At 49.9% G+C, this 19,781-nt stretch overlaps 2 protein-coding genes across 8 annotated transcripts in view; both read left to right on the top strand.

Moving 5' to 3' along the window:
- The window catches only part of SYT17 (synaptotagmin 17), a 41,741-nt gene extending 32,416 nt beyond the window's left edge, over positions 1-9,325 (top strand). Inside the window, exons 8-9 of one of the 2 annotated variants that reach the window (XM_071760654.1) lie at positions 4,907-5,104; positions 9,240-9,325. In XM_071760654.1, coding sequence (XP_071616755.1) covers positions 4,907-5,103 — 197 coding nt within the window. In that variant the 3' untranslated portion in view covers position 5,104; positions 9,240-9,325. Of the gene's footprint in view, positions 1-4,906; positions 7,119-9,239 lie in introns of those variants that run through there. The other variant, XM_071760653.1, reaches the window with a different exon arrangement.
- A 373-nt stretch (positions 9,326-9,698) lies between these two features.
- CLEC19A (C-type lectin domain containing 19A) lies at positions 9,699-18,032 on the top strand. Of its 6 annotated transcripts, none has more exons than XM_071760659.1 (6): positions 10,622-10,966; positions 11,150-12,984; positions 15,104-15,269; positions 15,772-15,865; positions 16,632-16,764; positions 17,482-18,032. In XM_071760659.1, the coding sequence occupies exons 3-6, from the start codon at positions 15,106-15,108 to the stop codon at positions 17,559-17,561; spliced, it is 471 nt and encodes a 156-aa protein (XP_071616760.1). In that variant the 5' UTR covers positions 10,622-10,966; positions 11,150-12,984; positions 15,104-15,105; the 3' UTR covers positions 17,562-18,032. The 6 variants fall into 6 exon arrangements, with proteins under 6 accessions (XP_071616757.1, XP_071616760.1, XP_071616761.1 ...); XM_071760660.1 differs by having other exon boundaries at positions 11,150-11,208; XM_071760656.1 differs by lacking the exons at positions 10,622-10,966; positions 11,150-12,984 and adding an exon at positions 9,699-9,961.
- Positions 18,033-19,781: the final 1,749 nt, after the last annotated feature.

Here is a 19,781-nt window from a genome sequence, read left to right on the forward strand (position 1 = left end):
TGGAGCTTCCACCCACCCCTGATCACTGAGATGTCTCTGCTGGTCACATCATGGGGAGGATGCAGTGGAGGGGAGGCTACAGCCTGTGCTCTGGTTGCCACAGGCAGCAGCAGAGGTGCAGCACAGCTGGAACAGCTGGACACATGTGGCAGAGGCTTCCCAGGAGATGCAGGTGGTTTCGGACCCCAGCTCAGCAAGGTGGCTCAGGGTAAAGGTGGTCCCCCATCAAATAAATGGTTCTGATAGCCCTGGAGTTAGCTTAAGGAAATATTCTGAATTGGTGCTCCTTGGTAGTCATTTGAAAGCTGATAAGATATTCAGTCAAAGGATTAATTAATATTTGAAATGCCAGCTGAAATTCTAATTACACGTAAGTCATAAATCACAAATACTTTACAGTAATGCTCTTCATAGCTGCTTGGTTTACAAGTCTCAGTGTAAAGGCAAAGGGGAAGGGAAAGGAAAGAGCCTTTTAGCTGGATCTGGTGCCAGGGCTGATGCCTCTCGGGCAACCTCTTGGTCAGAGGCAGGTACCAGATTACACAGTGACAGATGAAACTCAGCCACTGAGAAGCAATTCCATGGACTAAGGTTGATGGGAGACACGGAAAGGCTGAGGCTGGAGTCATACCTGGAGCCAAATGTTGGACCACCAGGTCTCATCCCCTCTCCTGCAACTGCTGCCCCAGGGTGCAGCTCTGGGCTGTGCAGTGCCCAGCAACTCACAGCCCAGGGAGCACAGCAGCCCTGCCAGGGTGCCACCCACCCAGCCCTCCTGTGCAGGAGTCCTAGGGGGGACATGGGCCCCTACCTCAAAGAAAAGTTTCAGGTAGCACCCATGCCCCCATCAGCTTGATATGGAACGTTTAGGAGTGGTGCATTAGTAAGGATATAACACAAAGGTGTTTTTACATTGCAGTCCTTGTTCTCAAGAATTCAATCCTGTTAATGGACATGAGTGAAACAAATTTTCTTTTATATTTCAGCAGTTCTATTATAAAGAGTTTGATTTTTTTTTTTTTAAGCAGCCTTTCTGTTTCCAAATACATCCTGCAGTAAAGAGCAGCTGTAGAGGGAATTGGTTTGACCTCTGCTTCCTTAATTGCTTTTTTGCTCTATGTTGGCCTGGAAATGGATGTTGCTATTGTGTAAACTACTGCAATGGTGGAAAAAGAGATCATGAATTCAGGTGTGTAGCTTCTGTCAGGAAAATAGGTTTCTTAAATGGAAAGCAGTGTGTACCTGTCTATAACCAGAGTCTGGATCAGTCTGAAAACCCCAAATGATAATTACCTCATTTTCTGCTTCTGAGCAGCTCCACAAAGTTACTGTTTTTTTTCAGGCCAAGAGCAAAACTAACCTAAAATTTACTCTGAGCTCCTTTCAGAACCTGGAAAGCCATGCTCAGACATGGAGCAGCACAGCTCAGTGCTCTTGTACTGTAACCTGGGCTCAAGAGTGTGGTGCAGCACCCAGCTGCTGTCCTATGGGCTGGTCCATGGTGGCTTCTCCCCCTCAGCCTCATGTGGAAGAAGATGAAAGGAAAGAGCAGGAGCTTTTTACCTCCCAAGGGTGAAGCCATGAGTGTGTGGAGTTGGCTCTGCTGCAGGTGAGCCTGTAGCCATGGCACTGCCTGTGCATTCAGAAAGCTGAGAGGCTCTGGCAGTCCTATCTATCACCAGGCTGGTGACTTGTCCCCAGGCTGGTGACCCTTCCACAGCCTCTGCAGGGGTTTCCTGCTCCCAGAACTCCCCACAGACACCTGCTGCATTGACAAGTCCCTTCCAGCCAGGGCAGGCTCAGCCCTGGAGCAATGTGCAGCTCTCTTGGTGTCTTGAAAAGCCACTGCTGCTGGGCTCCGGGCCAGACTGAAGTGTCAGAGGTGAGTGGAGGTGGTGCAAAGAGAACACTGCTAATGTCTGCTCACTGCTGTGCCATGGAAGGGCTCCTCAGCTGTTTGGAGCAGAGCAGCAGTTGCTGCAGCAGAGGAAGGGACAGGGGCAGCTGCTCCCCCCTCCCTGTGCCAGGACGGGGCCGTGGTGCAGAGCAGCTCCAGGCAGTGCAGCCAGAGCCAGCAGCACTGCCAGCATTAGCTTTCAGCTTCTCACCTCAGTTTGTGGGCTCCTACAGTTTTCTTTTCCAAGCTGTTCTTGGAAGAAACAGTGATGGCAACAGGAAAAAATTGTGCTCCTGAAAGTGAGCAAAGAAGAGGGCTTGTTTTCACAACACTGACATGAGCTCTCCTGGGTAAGGCCAATGCAACATCTCCCTGCACCTCAACCATCTGCAAATTTGCTCAGCAAATATTGGCCATTTTAGGAGTGGAATAAAGCAATTGGCCTCCAAGAAAGGCATGACCTTGAGTTTTTAAGGGCTTGTGAACTGGTGAGTGAAGCTAAATTTTTGGCACACAAAAGTCTCTCATCTTTTGCGAAAGATGCTGTGGTGAAGCTGTAAGCTCATAATCCAGAGGTTGAATCTAGTGCCACCTCTTATCATCTGTGTGTGAATAAGCATTTGGCCTTGGAAAATGTTTTCCCTTTTTTTTTTTTTTTCAGCAGTTAAGGCTACCTCTGGGCTATCTAAACTAATGATAGACGCAACAACACTTGTATAATTAGTCCATTGATATCCTAGAGGGACCAACATGCTGATTACCTAACATGAGATTGACAAGTTGCTTTGTAAGAATTCAAAATAATCAAATCAACAGTAAAATAACAGGTCTACTTAGTTGCACACGTGTGAATTTTAGAATTCTGACATGTTATTTTTGAACAATTGGTATGCCTGGGGTACTTCCACACTGTTAATTTATCCTGTGATTAACTGATGGCCTTTGAGACTTACTGGTTTAAATTCCTTGTTACTGTCTTCTAGGATTAAGCTTTATCTTCTTTCATTCTTGAAGCAAAGCATAGGAAAAAAGAAGGAAAAAAATCCTCTGAAAAATTAGGGAGACATTTGGTTTGGAGGTACTTCTGTGTGATTTTATCACAGTATTTGTTTTCTCTAGGATAATAAATCACAGCAGGACACGTAGCATAGCTGTGCTAGCTACACTTGTGATCCGTTGCCTTGTAGGGGAACTCGTTAATAACCCTGACAGGCTGTGTACCAGTTGGAGATGGATGGCTCCAAGTTCTTCACTGCATCCTCAGAAGGTGCCTTTACAAATAACACCAGCCTGGCCTTTTGACAGGGACACTTCCTCAGCAGCACATGGCAGAGAGTGGACAGCATCACCCCCAAATAACTGGTGGTGACAAGCAGGAGGGATGCAATCTTCCTTAGGGGAAGAGGTATCCCCAGATCATTCTTCACTGTACTTTGAAGATAGACCTACAGTACTCTGACCTGCTGTGTACTTTTTGTTTTTTTGTTTTTTTTTTAGTGCAATTATTTTGAGAAATGATTGGGATGTTTGAAAGTTTGCTGTTACCAAAAATATCCTTAGGTAATTTGATGTGGAGAAGCATCATTTCTGCCCATAAACTGTGTATGTGTCAGAGCTGTAAGAAGGTATAAAGAGAATTGCAGCTTTATTTTGGGACTGCACTGGCAGGTGGCACCTGAGTCACTTAGAGCAAAATCCAGTGCTGGTGCAGAACGTATCAGACAGCTTCTGCAGAGGGTGGTGATGGTAGAGATGGTGAGTAGCACATTAAAATAGTAGTAGTTAGTCATTAGAGGTGTTATAATAGGAAATACACAGCCCTGACAGAGACACGTGGCTAAAAGCAAGATTTAGTGTGCAGTGCTCAGTGTCCTGCTCCCTGGGGGTGTGGGCTGTTCCAGGGGGGCTGCCCCAGGGATCCCAGATGTGTCTTTGCTGCCAGTGCTGTTTTCCAGCAGTCCTGGGGAGCTGGTGCTGGTGGCCGGGCAGTGGCAGCAGCACCCAGCCACACACCAGGCTGTGCTCCCCTTTGAACTTGCTCTTGTGGCACAAGCCCCCATGGATCTGGAGTTTTTTTGTTCTCTTTCCTGAGGAAATTTTTTTTCATCCTTGATACTCTAGCCAGTATCCATGGATATCTTGGTTTCAGCTTGTACAGACTTTTTGTTTAACTTTCTAATGAGCTGAGGGAGGGTTTGAGTTTGCAGAACACAAAGTGCTTTTGCCCCTGTCCAGCAGGAGTGTGCAGCCTTTCCTGGGATCAGGCCCATCATTAGGGTTTGTTGCTGTCTGCCATCTTTTGTTCCAGGAGACTGAGCTAATCCAAGGGTCGGGGTGTTGGGTTGATGTCTCTGCCTCGGTTGCTTTTCTGGACTTTTAACAAGCAGCTGCAGCGATAATTATGGAGAATTGCTTTTGTATAAACATTCATCTGAGCCTGTATGTGTATGATTCCTGTCTCTGAGCCAGCAAGGCTATCAATCAGCACAGGAATGTCTCATGACACTTGCATTTTGAGGAGGATAGTGTGAGATGCTGCTGCTTCCTTTCCCCAGGCGTGGGGTGTTTGGTTGCTTTCATCATTTCACAATCCCCAGGCAAAGCTTTCAGTGTTTCCTCACACCCTGTAGTTCTGCTTCAAGGCCAGGCTGGATGGGAATTTGAGCAGCCTGGTGTAATGGGGGGTGCCTCTGCCCGTGCAGCGGGGTTGGACTGGGATGATCTTTAAGGTCCCTTCCAACCATTCTATGAGTCCACTTCACCCCTTCTTGCTGTGGATTTGTGTCCTGTTTATTTGAACTGTATTTCAGTTTGTAGTACACCATATCTTACTCCTTCTGAACCCCTGATTTGGTCTCTTTAGCATTTATGAGGTGCTGAGTTCATGCCAGAAACACTGCTGTGTGGGGAGAGGGGACATTGGCAGGACCTTTGGCTTTCCAGGAGCAGTGCTCTGGGTGGACAAGCAGCGCCTGTGCCCTGACCAGTCTCTGTTTCTGCTCTCCCCAGTGTACGGACACAACGTGAAGAGCAGCAACGACTTCATCGGGAGGATTGTGATCGGGCAGTACTCCACGGGAGCCCCCGAGTCCAACCACTGGCGCCGGATGCTCAACGCGCACCGGACGGCTGTGGAGCAGTGGCACAGCCTGCGGTCCCGGGAGGAGTGCGACCGCGTCTCCCCGGCATCCCTGGAGGTAACATGAGGTGGGGATCCAACAGCAGCCGGGCCAAGCAGGCGGACGGGGAAAGAGAAAAAACAAAAGTAACCACCGACTGAAACACCCCACCTCACACCCTACATGCATCCCCCGTTGGATTGAAGTGGCCGCTGGCGCCCAGCCGGCCACGCCAGCCTCTGCCGACCGCGTCCCACTGGCCGGAGCTCTGGCTGCTGGCACCCGGCACCGAATGGCACCCGACACCGCGTGGCTGCCGGCACCGGCACTGTGTGGCTGCGGGCACCGCGTGGCTGCCGGCACCGGCACTGTGTGGCTGCAGGCACCGCGTGGCTGCTGGCACCTGGCGTGGCCGAGCCCGTGGGCTGTGTGCGGAGGTGCCGCGGGAAGCGCTGAGCTGGTGGAGGAGTTGGGAGTTGCCTCCCCTGTCCTTCAGTCCAAATCCATGGCTCATCCTCCTGGAGATATAAGTACCCATGTGCTCTCGTTGGTGAACGTGGTCATTAGGCTAGAATATCTTTTTAAATGGTAGAACCCGTGGTGAAATCGATTCTGGCTCCAGTTTTGTCCTTGTACTTGTTTTAACAGAATTAAGCTCCTGTTAGTACCTACGTGTGCATTTGTGTGCCAGGGCAGGCACGAGCGTGTGGTCGTGCAGCCCCGTGTCAAATGGACCCAATGTCACATCAGGGATGAGCCCTGCCTCTCTCGATAGCAGTCTGTATATGTCCAGTAGATGCAGTGACAATATTGCAGAGTAAACATTTCCAATACCATCTGTACTGGGAAAGCCAGCTCATATCCCTTCAGACCTGTGTTGTGCAAAAGAAACCTGCTGCAGGGACTTTTGCAGCTGAGAAGGCCCAGAATACACAACCTTAATCCTCTCACAGACTGCAGTGGCTCCTTCTGTGTTGTGTGTGTTAACCCAGGTAGTTTCCAGGTCACCAAGTGAACTTAGCTACAGTCAAGCTGTCCTGTTGGTTGCTTCTGTACATTTTATTTTTTCACAGCATATTGTCTGGTATGATGCAGATTGTATATTTATTGAAAATAAAATTCTATTTAATTGTGCCATGTAGAATTGGGGTGATACTTGTTAGCAGAATTCAGCTTTGTGTTGAGTTTCATCAGTTATGTTTATGGCACAAGGAAAGCCAAAATGTTGGTGTTTTACCCGTGTGTTACTGCAGCTGAACCAGGAGTAGTTTTAGAGCAGCTGGGGACCTGCTGGTGGAGATGAGTCAGGAGAGTGAGCCAAGTGTGTTGGCTGTGTGTGCTTCCCCTCCAGTGGACACCCAACATTCTGGGCATGTCAGGCTCTGCATCAGGCTCTGGGTCTTGGTGAGCCCAAAATTATTATTTTTTATTGCTCTATTTGTCAACATTGAGACTACATAACATCTGTATTTGCCTACAGCCTGTTCAAGAAATCAAACAAGAAGGACATTGCCCTAAAGAGACATGGCCCATGCCTTACTGTCTTCCCATGTCTTCATTTTGCAGAAGGGAAGATCCATTCTGTCTTCAGCAATGTTTGTCTGTGGCTGGCTGGGAAGCCTGGGGGTGTTATGGATGGGTGGGCTCTGCACATCAGTGCTGATCAAATAGAGGAGGTGGGGATGCTCTGGCTGCATCTGGCTCCTTGGGCCACCTGTGGAATTGCTGGGCAGTAGCCTGTGGCTGCTTGGGAGAGGAGCAAACCAGTGAGCTCCCAGTCTGGCCTAGCTCAGGGCAAAGTCTCTTTACACTGGAAGCAGGAGAGTTGCCTGAGAGAGGTGTTTGGGACAGGAAATTGGGGCTGTGTGCTGCAGAAAGCTTTGTCTTTGCTTGTGGCCACCCTAAAACTGGAGGTCAGAGTGGTCCCTGTCTGGAGCTGGCAGGTGGCGGGGCAGGCAGCAGGCATCTGCCCCACTGTGCTTTTAATACTTTGAATTTTAGAATTCAAACAATACAGATTCATATATGCCTATTTCTCTTCCATCTGTTGTTTGGCTGCTGCAGTTTGGGACAGGTGAGTCTTATAAAGCAAAAAAAAACAACCAAGAAACTCAAACTGAACCAAAATAAAAAGCTGGGTGCCTGTTTGGGCAGATGTCAGTGTGTTGGTCAGGAATCTTTGTTGTGGTCTGGGGTGTTTGTACTCCAGCATGAAGGTTTGTGTTGAAGCTGTGATACCAACACCCCTGCAGCACACCATCAGTCTGGCACCTGTTGCAGTTTACATTGAGCTTTGGGTGTTTTGGTCCCTTCTGCACTCCAAGAAACTGTGTGTGCTCTTTGTGTGACAGCCAAGTGGAGGAGGGAATGTAAAACATGCAAGGAGGATACAAGAGATGTTCTCTCTTAATCCAGGAGCACAGACACCCTTCTCCCAGGCACAGCACACCACGGCCTTGGATAGAGGATGGCAAAAAAGGCCTCAGTGACCTTGTCCAATTGCTGTAGCTGGGGGTGAGCACAGGCAGGATCTTACTCTTGGTGTGGTCATGCACATTGTCCCCTGGTGCACACCCTGACTTCTTACTGATCACTCCACAGAGCTCCCTGATGCTCTCCAGCACGGAGACAGTGGTTGCCCCGGGGCTGTCCACGGGCATCCTCTTTCCAAGCATGTTGTGGATGGTGTGGTTTCAATTGTAACTTGCTTCTCTGTGAGGTGAAATTCCTCCTCTGTCCTGCAGCGAGCTGGTAGCAAGTCTGGCTTTTCTCCCTGTTGATCTGATCAATAAATCACAGTGGAGAAAGAAGCCCATGGGGTGTCCTAGGCAAACGTGTTGTAGGAGGCTAATCTCTTCTTGCAACTCAAAAAGGCTCAGATCAGGGGCAGTGGCTTCAGCACTTGTCTGCCATCAATATTAATATTCCTCCACGTGGGGCCTGTGGGCAGCAGCACAAGTTCTGAGATCCACAGAAGCTGACCTGAGACCTGCCACGTGTTTCTGTTCAGGCACTGGGGTTGAAATGATAACAGAAAGCACTCTTGCCTTTGAGTCTGTCCTTGAAGCCATGAGGTCACTGTTGCAGAGGGAGGAAGTGTCATGTACAACACTGTGACAAAAACTGGTGAAGGAACCCTGAGGAAGGGTCCATAAAGCAGGATTGAAGCACACTGAGGAGCTATCAGAAAACAACGTGGGAAGGGAGAGGAGTGGAAGGGCTGAACAAATGAGATGTGGCTGTGCTCTGGGGCTGCATCCATCAGGTAAATCACATCAGAAAGTAACCCAAAGTGCAGCTGCAACCCCAGCTGGCTCTGGGTGCACCATGTGTGTGTACTTGCCCAGTGCTGGGAGCAGAGCTGGTGCCCAGCTCCAGAGACCCACCGGCTCAGGGGGCAGCACAGGGGCTCTGTGCTCTTGCCCGTGCTGGTGGGGAGGTGCTGCTGTGCTGGTTTGTCATTTGAAACAGGATTTAAGTTATTCTGGATCTCTGCTCCATCTAAACATAAACATTTGTGCTTTGGGAGTACGTTAATGTGCTCGAAGAGTTTTGTTCCAGAGTTGGCTGATAAATGCTTGTAAGATTGGCTTTATCTGGGGGTGGCACACAGTTAAGAAGGGAGAAGACGTGCCTTGGCTTCAAATATTCTGGTTGCCTTCATTTTTAGTTCTCTGATACATCAATAGGCTTTCCCTTGAGATGTGTAATTTCAGATCAATGTATGGAACTGCAAATGGGGGGGGAGGAGTTTTATTAAAAGGTTTAAGTTAATGCAAAAGCCATTTAATATACAGAGGTTGATTGATTCAATGGGTTACTGTCTCTGGAGTAAGTCTGGATGCTTTACTATACTGAAAGCTTTGTGTCAGTTGAAATTGTTTCTACTTGAGTCTTGCTTCTAAAAATGGGTCATCCCAGCTGAAGTCCCAGAAAATGCTCAAAGTTTTAATCTGTCACTAAGAATAGAAAGGAATAGCATTGAGTGTGCAGCTCATTGAATGCTGATTTAAGGCATAAATTTGAAATGGAGCAGGATGAGTACTTGTGCCTATACTGTCAGCCTTATGCAACAACTAGAGAGGGTCTTTATACAAAATTTTGAAAAAAGATTAAGTCTGTTTCCAAAAAACTTCTGGCCACAGAAAGGAGAGGTGCTAGACAATGCTGACTGTTAATGATATGTACTGCTGTCTGATGCTGAAGGTTTTCTGCTCTTACAGGACCGCATGGACCCAGCACGGAGCCGGCAGACAGGCACAGTGAAAGCTCCTGGGGCAGCCTCACCCCCCCGGCACTGGTGGTTCCCCCCAGGCTGTTGAAGAGTGTCCCAGCACTGCCCTTTCCCGCCATAAAAAAGAGAAAAAAAAAAGGGGGGGGGGTGTGTGTGTGACACAAAATAGTGCAGTATCAGATTGAAACCCCAGTGCACCAGCACCCCTCGGGCGAGGCAGCCAGCACAGGGCAGGTGGGCAGTGCTGGACCGGGCACACAAAATAATGTCTCAGGAAACTGCCTGGGGGATAAATAAGGGATTTTCTTGTTCGCCTGCAGCCTCCGGCGTCTGACAAAGACTCTCTGGAAGGAAACGAGCACTCCCGTGCCGTGGGCTCAGGTCTGTGGGCAGTTCCCCGGGGTGGGATGCAATGAGGGCGGCGGGGCTCAGCCGGGCGGGCGGGAGGCGGGGGGTTCTGCAGAGCCCCTGCTCCGGGGGGAGGGAGCAACCCTGCGCCTATATCCATCCCCGCACCGGCAGCCGCCCTGCCACAGCCGGGAGGGCCCGGGACGAGCCGAGACCCCCCCCACCCGGCTGCCTGCGGAGCCGGGAGCGCCCCGTGCCCCCCACCCCTGGCCATGGGCTCCGGGCGGGCGGTGTGGGCGCTGCTGGCCACGGCGCTGCTGGCTGCCCAGGCCTTCCCCCAGACCAACATCAAGATCAGCCAAGGTGAGTGATGCCGCCACCCTGGGGTGACCCGAACCCACGGCGGGTTTGGGGTCCCGCCGGGGCGGCTGCTGGCTGGCTGTCCCCTTTCTCTGCCTGCTCCAGACATCTCTGTCTTCCCTTGCAATCAACTTTCTTCTTCACCGGAGGGGACGTGCCAAGAGCAGCCCCGGCCTCTGAAGCTGTCGCTGCTCTGGCTTTGTTTCTTTCGCCTTCAGCTGGAGTGGGTGGCAGGGGCAGAAACCTCTGCGGGGACACACGCGTGGCTGCAGCCACACAGCCCGACAGGACAGGCGGGGGGACCACCGGGGCTCCCGGTTCGCACATGGGCACTTGCTGCATGTGGAAAGTGGTCAGGACGAGAGGATTCTCCCGTATTCCGTGTTCTTTTTTGCCTGAGCTGTTGGTTGTGGCAGGTATTTTATGCCACTTAAAGTTCTTGGAGACTTTTTCATGGAGTCACTGCTCTGACTTTGGTCACACCCTGTTAGGTTTGTATGGGAATGTGAGTAGAAAGGGAGTCCTTAAATGCTGTTCTTTAAATTTGTGAGAAAAAGGATCCATACGAACCTGGCTTTCCTGCCAGACACCTAATTCGTGGGAGCTTTACTGTAACTAATTAAAAAAAAAAGGGGGGGGGGGAAAGCCAGATAAATCTTATCTGTGAGTGCTGGCTGTAGGGGGGGTGCTGCTGGAAGTTGCTGTAGCCTCATAATTCCAAACACTTGTGGCAGAAGATTTGAAACTAAAACCAGCTTGGTTTTGTCACAGCAGGTAGAAAAGCAGAGCCCTCTGAGAGGATAAAATTTCCAACCTGCTTCATCTAGTGTTTAAAATTTTACTTGGAAATTTGTAATATTCACTGTAAAAATATTTCAGAGTGTAAAATATTGCCCAGTTATTAAATGGTCTTTGTGGCCAGCAGCAGATACCATCCCTTCCAGCTCCATGCATCCCGACACACGGTCCAAATTCTCCCCCTGGGTCTGATTGTTTTGGAAGTGGATGGTAAGCATGAGGCTTTTTAACCTGTTAATGAAAGAGAAATCTTGCAAATCACTAGAAGGTGGGATTGTTTGTCTGTAATTACTGTATTATCAGGGCTTAAGGACATGCTTCTAAAGCCAGGGGTGACCTAAGGCATTTCAGCATCACACAGTAGCACTGTCTGCTGCATGTTCTGTCCACCAGATCTCCTCTTCAGTGCTTATTCTTTGGACTCTGAGCTGGTCACAGGCAACTTGGTGTTGGTGAGTGCCACGAGGCTTGCCCTGAGCTCCAGCTCCCAAGTACTGGGTGGGGAGCAGCCCTGGTCCCTCTCACTCCTGGCATGGATACCAGTGGAGGGGCTCCAGCTCTGCATGTGATGGGGATTTCCTCATCTCTTCTCCATTGACATCAACTTCAGACGTGCCTCTTGGGTGTTGATGGACGCCCTCCAAACCCAGCTGCTTGCCAAGAGCTGAAGGGGATCACTTGGTTTTTCAGGCCAGAGAGCAGCATTAGCTTATGGATGTTCCAAGGGGGTTGTTTCAAGACAACCTTTCAGTAAGGTGTCCCCTGGCATCTCTAAGCTTTTTGGTAAATCATCAGCTGTTGATGGAATGAAGCCCTTCAATGCTCTGCAGCAAGAAGAACGTCTGATGCCAGCACTAGTGTCTGGTGCCAGTACTGATCTGATCTGATGTCCAAAACCCTCTAAAGGAGCTCCAGCCCCCTCAGAACTCATCCTTGCATGGGCAGCTCTTGATAACCCTGTCCAACCTTGTCCTAGTCCCAAATTTCAAATCTGTGGATCAATGGGAGTGAGGCAGCATTGGATGAAGCTGTTCAGGAAAAAACCTCATCTTCCCCAGCTGAGAGCCATGCAGTTGGTATTTCATCCCTTTGCAGTGGCATCCTGGAATAAAAAAGCCTCATGAAGCTGTCTGGGGTTTTCTCTGTGATTTCTAGTTGGAAAGTGGCCACTTGGGGACTTGAAAGTTTTTGGCAGAGCAGTGCCAGCTTCTGCAAGATTTTGACAAGTGGTTTTACCAGTGGTTCTGCAGTGGGTCTGTGCTAGTAAATAAATAAAAAGATTCCAGTTTTTGTTGGCACAGAAGCAAATCCAGAGAGCCCAAACCTCTTTTTTGGACCCAACATTCTTGTTTTTCAGCTTTTCTGAGTTACTAAAATCTGCCTGATATGAATCTTATTGTCAACCATTTACTTTGCTGGTGCAGCTCTTACCTGAAACCTATTGCACTGTAAATAAGCAGGGGGGGAAGGATTCTTGCCATCATTTTCCACCAGGAATTTGAGGAAAAATTGATGAACTGGCTTGGGGTTGGCAGGATCCTTTATTCTGTGGACAGTGGCTATGCTGCTCCTGCCCCTTATAGAAGAGCTGATGCTGCTGGGAGTGATGTGCTGGAGTACTTAGAAATGAGGATCTAGGCCAAATAGCCCTCATTTTAGATCAAAAGACTTGCTGCTGGCTTGGGTCATGAGGTTTTACTACATAACCATGAGTGGGCTTAAATACTCATAACCATATATCTAATTTCTTATCTCTTTTCTGCTAAAAATAGCCCCCAAAGGCCCCAGATAATGCAGCACCCCTAGATGTTCCTGCTGGTAAAACTGGGAGCAATAGTTCTCCTCCAAAGACACAGCCAAAGCCTCTGATCCTGACCTAACAGAAAAGATGCTAATTAAATGCTGACCTCCCATATTTTCCTTTTCAGTATATTTAACCTTAAATTCCTTCAGGCACCTCTGGTTTGCTGAAGCTCGTCAAATTAATGCTACCTAATAGGAAGCAGTGTGGAACAACAAAGAAGGACTGTGTCCACCTCTGACTTGGGTTTGGCTGCTCTGAACCAAATGAGGGTGATTTTTCCAGGGCAATCAAGGTGCTGATGGGCCTGGCTTGGGGCCAGAGCACTGGGACACCCACTGCAATTAGCACTTGGGAGTGAAGGGCCCCGTTTGCCAGGGGTGCTGCTGGGTTAAGCCCTGGGATTTTTGGCACCGTGCTGCTAGAGGTGAGGAATTTGTTGAGGCTCTTCCCAGCCTCTCCAATAAAGTCCCAGCTGCTGGAGGAGGTGGTGGTGCCTGTCTGCCATGGAGTCCCAGGGTGTCTGGGCAGGAGGGAGCAGCAGCCTGGCATGGAGCTGCCATGAGCCAGGACCTGCTCCCAGCCCTCTCCCAGGATGGGGGTACACACACATCCCAGGATGGGGGTACACACACATCCCAGGATGGGGGTACACACATCCCAGGATGGGGGTACACACATCCCAGGATGGGGGTACATGCCTCATCTGTAACCCCTGGAGCCTCATCCCCTGGGTTTGTCCCTCTGCCCTTTGTGCTGCTTCACTTTTGGTGTGGCAGGGACCCCTGCCATGGTCAGAGCAGGGTTTGGCCCTCAGGAAATCACATCTACTCAAGGCATTCCTGGTCTTTCTGCTCTATTGCTATAAGAGCAACAATTTGCATATTATTTTTTTAAGGCCTATTCTAAAGCGTTTCCAAATACAAGGATGGGTGTGTGTGAACTTGAGAACTGAACCCTGTATTGAGCTATCTGTGCTTGGCCACCCTCCCTTCAAGCTGTTCCTCCTGTATCCAGCCTGCCATGCCTTATCTTTTCCTCTTTGCAGCCCAATCTAATGCTGATGAGGGTGGGAGAGCCCCTCGCTGCTCCCAGTGGGTTCCTTGTTTGGGGTGCAGAGCTGCTCCCAGTCACAGCTCCTCCAGAGGGAGCAGCCAGGGGTCCTGAGTTGGGGTGATGGGATGACAGCCCCACAGTGCTCAGCAGGGTGAGTGCTGCTGGCACTCAGCTCAGCCTCTGTGCCTTGTTCAGAGGGGAAAAGGGGTCTTTGCATTTGTTGTTAGTTGCCTGGGAGGGGGTGTGTGACAGGAGGGACCCAGGGGCTGGATGGTAGGTGTTTGTAAAATGCTCATGAAATATGAGATTATCACTTAGAGCTGCCAGGGCAGGGAAGGATTTGGCTCCATGAATGCTCCTAAATCTGCCTTGAATTCACCTCTCCTTTTTCTTACTGTGCCCATGTCCCAGGGTTTGCTCTCCCTGCCCTTGGGAAAGCCATTCCCCCTCAGTCCTGGAGGCCCTGTAGCACCACCCTGATCTCTCCAGCCTTGACCCTGTTACCTGCTTGGATAGTTTCATGGCATCTGATGCCTGCCCTAACCCCCAGCCCTGCTCACCTCCCCAATCCCAACACTGACCCTGGGCCAGGACCCTGTGGGGATGCAGGAGGTGTCTTGGAGGGAGCTGGAAATTCCCTAAAGCTAAAAAAAACCCAGCAGCTGAGGGAGTTAGACTGCACAGTTGGGGGATTTCACATTCTTTCATGTTAGGGGGGGTGTGTGGGGTATGTGCTAAGTCTTCCCCAGGTGTGACAGGGAGCTTGGCATGGAGGAGCTGGGGGGGATGTGCTAGTGCTGCTCCGGTGGAGCAAAGGCTGCAGAAATGTGTCCTGCTGTCCCTCCCCCTGAAGGGTCCCTTTTGGGGTGACTCCCCCGCTGTGCTGAGAAGTGGTGAGGGAAGAGGGGCAGCCCCAGCCCTTATCTGCTGGTGAGAGGCAGATAGGCTGGCACCACTCTCAGCATCCCTCACCCGGCCATGTATGGGGCTGAAATCCAAGGCTGCAAACGTGCATGGGCCCAGGGACACAGGGGGTGGGGAGGGATTGCTCAGAGGGAGGAGGTGCAAGTTGGCCTTGGAGAAGGAGAGCAGGAGGGCAGAGTGGGGCCATAACCCCCCAGCCCTGGCTGTCAGCTCCCATCCCAGCACGGCAGTGCCTGATGGGGCTGAGAGGAGCCCTTATCTCTGTTTCCCAAGTGGCACACCTCAATGCCTTTATTTTAGGCACCCACTGCCTAAAACGGTACTAAACTGGCTTGCAGAGTCCTCCCTGATTTAGGCAGATGATAAACCCAAGAAGCTCATGGCTTTTGCAAGCCATGCTTTGGCTCTTGGAAACTTGTGCATGGCTTCTGCAGCAGTTGGCTTTTTCCAGGCGTGTTTGGTGGTTATTTGCCTGGCTGAGATGGGGGAGCAGGGCTGGGCAGTGCTGCCTGCTCAGCCAAACTGCTTTGTCCTCAGCTGCTGGATGTCCTCTGATTTGTCCCCAGCCATGCCAGAGCCCGTCCATGCCTACTCCTGCCCACTCTTCTGGACAGAGTATGAAGGCCACTGCTACCGGTACTTCCCCATCAACAAAACCTGGGCTGAAGCTGATCTCTATTGTGCTGAGTTCTCCATTGGCATCAGATCAGCCAAGCTGGCTTCCATCCACAGGTGAGAAGGGTAGGAACTCATCATCCCAACCTGGCATGGTCTGGAGAAGATGGAAAATCAGGATGAAGTCCCATTCCCACAGCACATCTTCCATGCCAGCTGCAGGCTGGTGTCCCAGCCTAAGCATCCTTCTGCAGCAGCAGCTGGGGCAGGTCTGATGCACTGAGCACACAAAGATAATGTAAAAAATATGCCTGTTCCTGGGCTAGCAGGGAAACTGGTGCAGCATTCCCTAAATTACCCAAAACTGCATTTTATTTTTTTTTTTTTTTTCTTCTTGAGAAAAAAGGGTAACAATGCAACATGATCTCCCAGGCTTTTTCCCCTGCTTCCTCTCCCCCAGCTCTCGCTCACACTTATACAGCATCTCCACCCACCTGGGAAGTAATTAACAGCAATTGGGGGAGGGGACGATACCCATTTGGCCATACTGTAGGGTGTGTGCTTAGGGACATGCCTGACCATTTGTCCTCAGCAGCTCCTTATTCCTGTCTTTTGCCAGCTGGGAAGAAAATGTCTTTGTGTATGACCTGGTGAACAGCCGTGTGCCTGGCATCCCCACTGACATCTGGATGGGGCTCAATGACCTGAGGCAGGTGAGAGCTGCTCAGAATCATATGGGAAATGGCTTTGAAAAATTCAATTCCCTGTTTTTCCCCCTCCTAGGAAAAGTCATTTGGCTTTCTTCTTCGCTCCTTATAGCCCCGTTAATTGGTGGTGGTGGTGCAGGGTCTGCTGTAGACAGGGGAAAGTTTTCATTTCATCCCCTCCAGTCTGCTTTGAAAAGAAAAGTGTTACTAGAAATAGTAGATTTATAATTACTGATGTATCACATTGTATTTTATTAATGGATTAATAGTGTTGTTCTGCTGCTCCAAGAAGAGCAAATACACTGAAAAATTACTCCAATGTCAACAGTCACCAAGTTTCATTGCTTTCTTGTCACACTTGGCAACTTTTCAAAGCTGACATGTTGGAAATGTATAGTTTAATATGTAACAGAGAAAAATTGAGGCATCAGGAGAACAGCCCCATGCCAGTAATTTTTTTCTTTTTGTAGATATTGGGAAAGGAACAGAAAAGAAAAAGGAAAAGCAAGACAGAGCTGGGTGGGAGTGTTCAAGAATATATGGGTTTAATTTCTGGGCTTCCCCTGGTGAGAACACTGCAAATGATTGTGCTTTTCCAGGGTGCTTTTCAGCTGTACAACCCTAAGGAGGTGTGAGGCCCTTGCTGAGGGGTGACAGGGGTGGTCTCTTCCTGTGTCCCTGGGCTGTGTGTCCCTGGGGATGGGGACAGGGGGGCAGGAACTGACCTTTCAGCTCAACAATCTCCGCCTTTTCTTGGATCACCCCACACCAGGAGGGTCACTTTGAGTGGACAGATGGCTCCTCTTATGACTACCACTACTGGGATGGCAGTCAGCCTGACGATGGGATCCACTCCATCCCTGAGGAGGAGGATTGTGTGCAGATCTGGTACCGGCACAGCAGCGGTGAGTGCGGCACCGGCACCCAGGGCACCCCCTTGGCTCTTATTTAAACGTCCATCCCTTCAATCCACTGTGTCTGAAAAGGTTGCTGGCAGGCTCAGGACTTGCATTTTAATTTTTTATTATTATTTTCTTTTTAATTTGCAGAGAAAGGTGTTTTCTCTTTCACCACGTACACACACACTTGCTTTCCCTCTACTCACAGCCCATCTCCCTCTCCCATAGCAGAGGCATGGGGGGCATCACCCACTTTGAAAATTATTTATATTGAATTTAGCCAATAGGATTACTTTCCAATTTCGTCTCCTACATGCAGCCTGTGGAGACACCCCTTGGTTTGCCAGCTTTTCCCTCCTTTGCTCAGCTCAGGGGAATCTTGCTGAAGCAAGGCAAGACCCTGCTTGTGCAGAAGTCCCCCCTCACACCCTTACATTCTGTGAGACCAGTCAGGTGTACCCAGACCTCATGGACATCCCTAAATGCCCTGTCCATGTGTAACCTGGGCTGTGTTTGCAGCTGCCTCCCAGCTCCCACATTTAATCTGGGGCCAGGTGTTTTCCCCAGCATCCCCAGGACAGGGATAGAGATGCTGGGAGGGGGCACAACTGGGAGCAGCTCAAATGGGAGAACATCCAGAGAAGGCCCTGAGGGTACTGCATGGTCACCTCCTCATATCTTTTTTTTTTTGGCTAACACCTTGGGGTTTTTTTGGGGGGGTAGCACTGCGCTCCTGGAACGACAACACCTGTGGCAGAGCCTTCCCTTTCGTCTGCAAAATCCCCTCACTGGCCCTGGACTGAAGCTGCCAGCACTGCCTGTGCCCCCCTCCCTCGGGGTCACCCCTGCAGCCACACCAGGGAAGGGCAGCAGGGACACGGCACGGGCAGCAAGAGCCACGGAGCTGCTCAGCATCCCCAGCCAGACTCCAGCTGTGAAAATCCCTCCTGGGACTGCTGTGCTGTGGGGATGGACCTGGTGCTCACCCTCCCCACAGGCAAATGTCAATGGGAGCTGTGCCAAAGGCTAAAGGAGCCCCCCCGAGCCTGCAATTTGGGTCTGGATTTTGGATCAGCTGTCCCAGCGTGTCAGAGGAAACTCATGATTTTACCAAACCACCAAACTGTTAGCACCAAGAAGTAGCCACATGTAGGAAATTATTTTGCCCGTTGGCCTATGAAGAGTGGAGGAACACTGTTATTTTTTGTTAAGTTATGCAAAATGCCTCTTGTGCCTGGTATTTTTCTCTCTTCTACAATAAAGGGCAAACAGCAGCTGGAGGCTCCTCTGTCTCTGTAGTGCTGGGGTGGCAGCAGCTCCCCGGGGACATGGGGTCTCATGAAAATGGAGCTGGTTTGACCTCAGTCTGCTCTGTATTACAAAGGTGTGTTGGGGAAGTGAATACCTTGGCACATTTACTTTGCTGACCCCAGCTGGTTTTGGGGTCTCCAGAGCAGCCCATGTCCACACCTTGCCCTTCACCTGTTCTCACCAGGGGGGTTGGTTCTGCTTCCTTTGGGCTGACCAGCTACAAGGAGGGTGGGTGATGGGCTGATGGGCAACAGGTGTGGGGAGAAACAAAACTTCCTGGGGTGGGGAAAGCTCCCAGCTTTTGCTGCAACCCTATTTTGGTGATGCTCTTTCCTGCCGCTGTTGCTGTTGCCTCCTGTTCTGTGCTGGTGATTTTTATCTACCAGGTAGATAATTCTTGGGGGGCTTTGTGTGAGTGTGTGTGTGTATGTGTCCCCCACAGCCCCCTGGCATTCAGGAGGCTTTGCAAGAAGCCCTGTGCAGAGGGGCTGCCTCCCCTCCATTCCTTGCCCTCCCTAGGGGTGACGCTCACTGCACCAAAGCAGCTGGGACAGCCCTGACCTGCCCAATCTTGGCCACTGCCCACAAAGATAAGTAAAAACATCCTCATAAAATTGTCTGGTCTGCCTTGATGTCATCATATTAGAGACATAAAATTTAAAAGCTAAAGCTTTCCAGAGTGATTATATTGGATGCAATGAGGTAAATAACTGAGCCTCTGCTGGGAGTGTCCAACCACTTCCTCGGGTGTCAGCACAGCTGTCAGATAAAATATATTTCACTTGGAAAGGCTTGGGAAGTGGGATACATGTGTTGCAGCAAGTTTCTAAAATAAGGAAATACTGTCATCCCCAATGATGTATTTTTGATATATATATAAATATTTTTGTATATAAATGAACAATACATATGTATATTCAGTATCCATATATTTATACGGAAAGTCAGCAAGTTCTTAAGTTTTTAGTCCTGGGCAGGAAACATCATAGAATGTGGTTTCTCAAAGCTTTTGGTTTACCTGAAAGCAATAAATTACATATAGATGGTAACAGATCTTCCTGTGTCCCCTGCTCAGAGGAGGAAGGAGTTTGTCACAGCCAAGACTCCACATACCTTGAGCCAAAAACCTCATTTTTTCCCTGCAAGCAGCTTGAGGTGTTTCAGGAGAAAGGTTAAAACCTTCCCTTGGGAAAGTGTTTGAAGGCTTGAACCCTACTGTGGCTAAAAATATTGCTAATGGGGAAATCTCTGAAAGCTGTCAGCTCCAATTAACATCTTCATTTCCAGGTAAAAGGAACTGAACATGCATGACCTGAAAGTCAGGACAAAAGTTAATAGGGGCTTTGTTTTGCAGCCACCCCCCCCCCCCCCCCCCCCCGGCTTCCTCCCAAAACTGCTAGATCCTTATTTTAAAATAACCCTCTCTCCTTGCTTGTGTCTTCTTTTTCACAGTAATCAAGTAAAACTCAGCAAACAGGAGTTTTCACCTCCTTCCTGAACATCTAGTGGACTGGGTGAAGTCCTTGGGGGAAAACTGGATGTGTCCTTTTCCTGAGCATGGATGGTCCCAGACTTTGAGTGGCCTGGAGGACCTAAGCTCTCTTTCTGTAGTCCTTGTCCCATAACCAGGAACTTCTGTTACCTTGAGTTTCTGTCCTGTCTTGCCATATAGTGCAGGCAGTGGGAAACCTGGCAGCATGAGGACTGCCCCA

The sequence above is a fragment of the Heliangelus exortis genome, chromosome 17 (genome assembly GCF_036169615.1).
Source record: "Heliangelus exortis chromosome 17, bHelExo1.hap1, whole genome shotgun sequence".
NCBI classification, from domain to species: Eukaryota; Metazoa; Chordata; class Aves; order Apodiformes; family Trochilidae; genus Heliangelus; species Heliangelus exortis.

What these genes read in the sequence shown, in the direction of transcription:
- CLEC19A (XM_071760655.1), top strand. Translation starts at nt 14,917, where the DNA reads ATGGCTTTTGCAAGCCATGCTTTGGCTCTTGGAAACTTGTGCATGGCT. An exon ending in AAGCTGGCTTCCATCCACAG is followed by an intron (nt 15,270 to 15,771) that starts GTGAGAAGGGTA and finishes GTCTTTTGCCAG; the next exon opens with CTGGGAAGAAAATGTCTTTG. An exon ending in CTGGTACCGGCACAGCAGCG is followed by an intron (nt 16,765 to 17,481) that starts GTGAGTGCGGCA and finishes TTGGGGGGGTAG; the next exon opens with CACTGCGCTCCTGGAACGAC.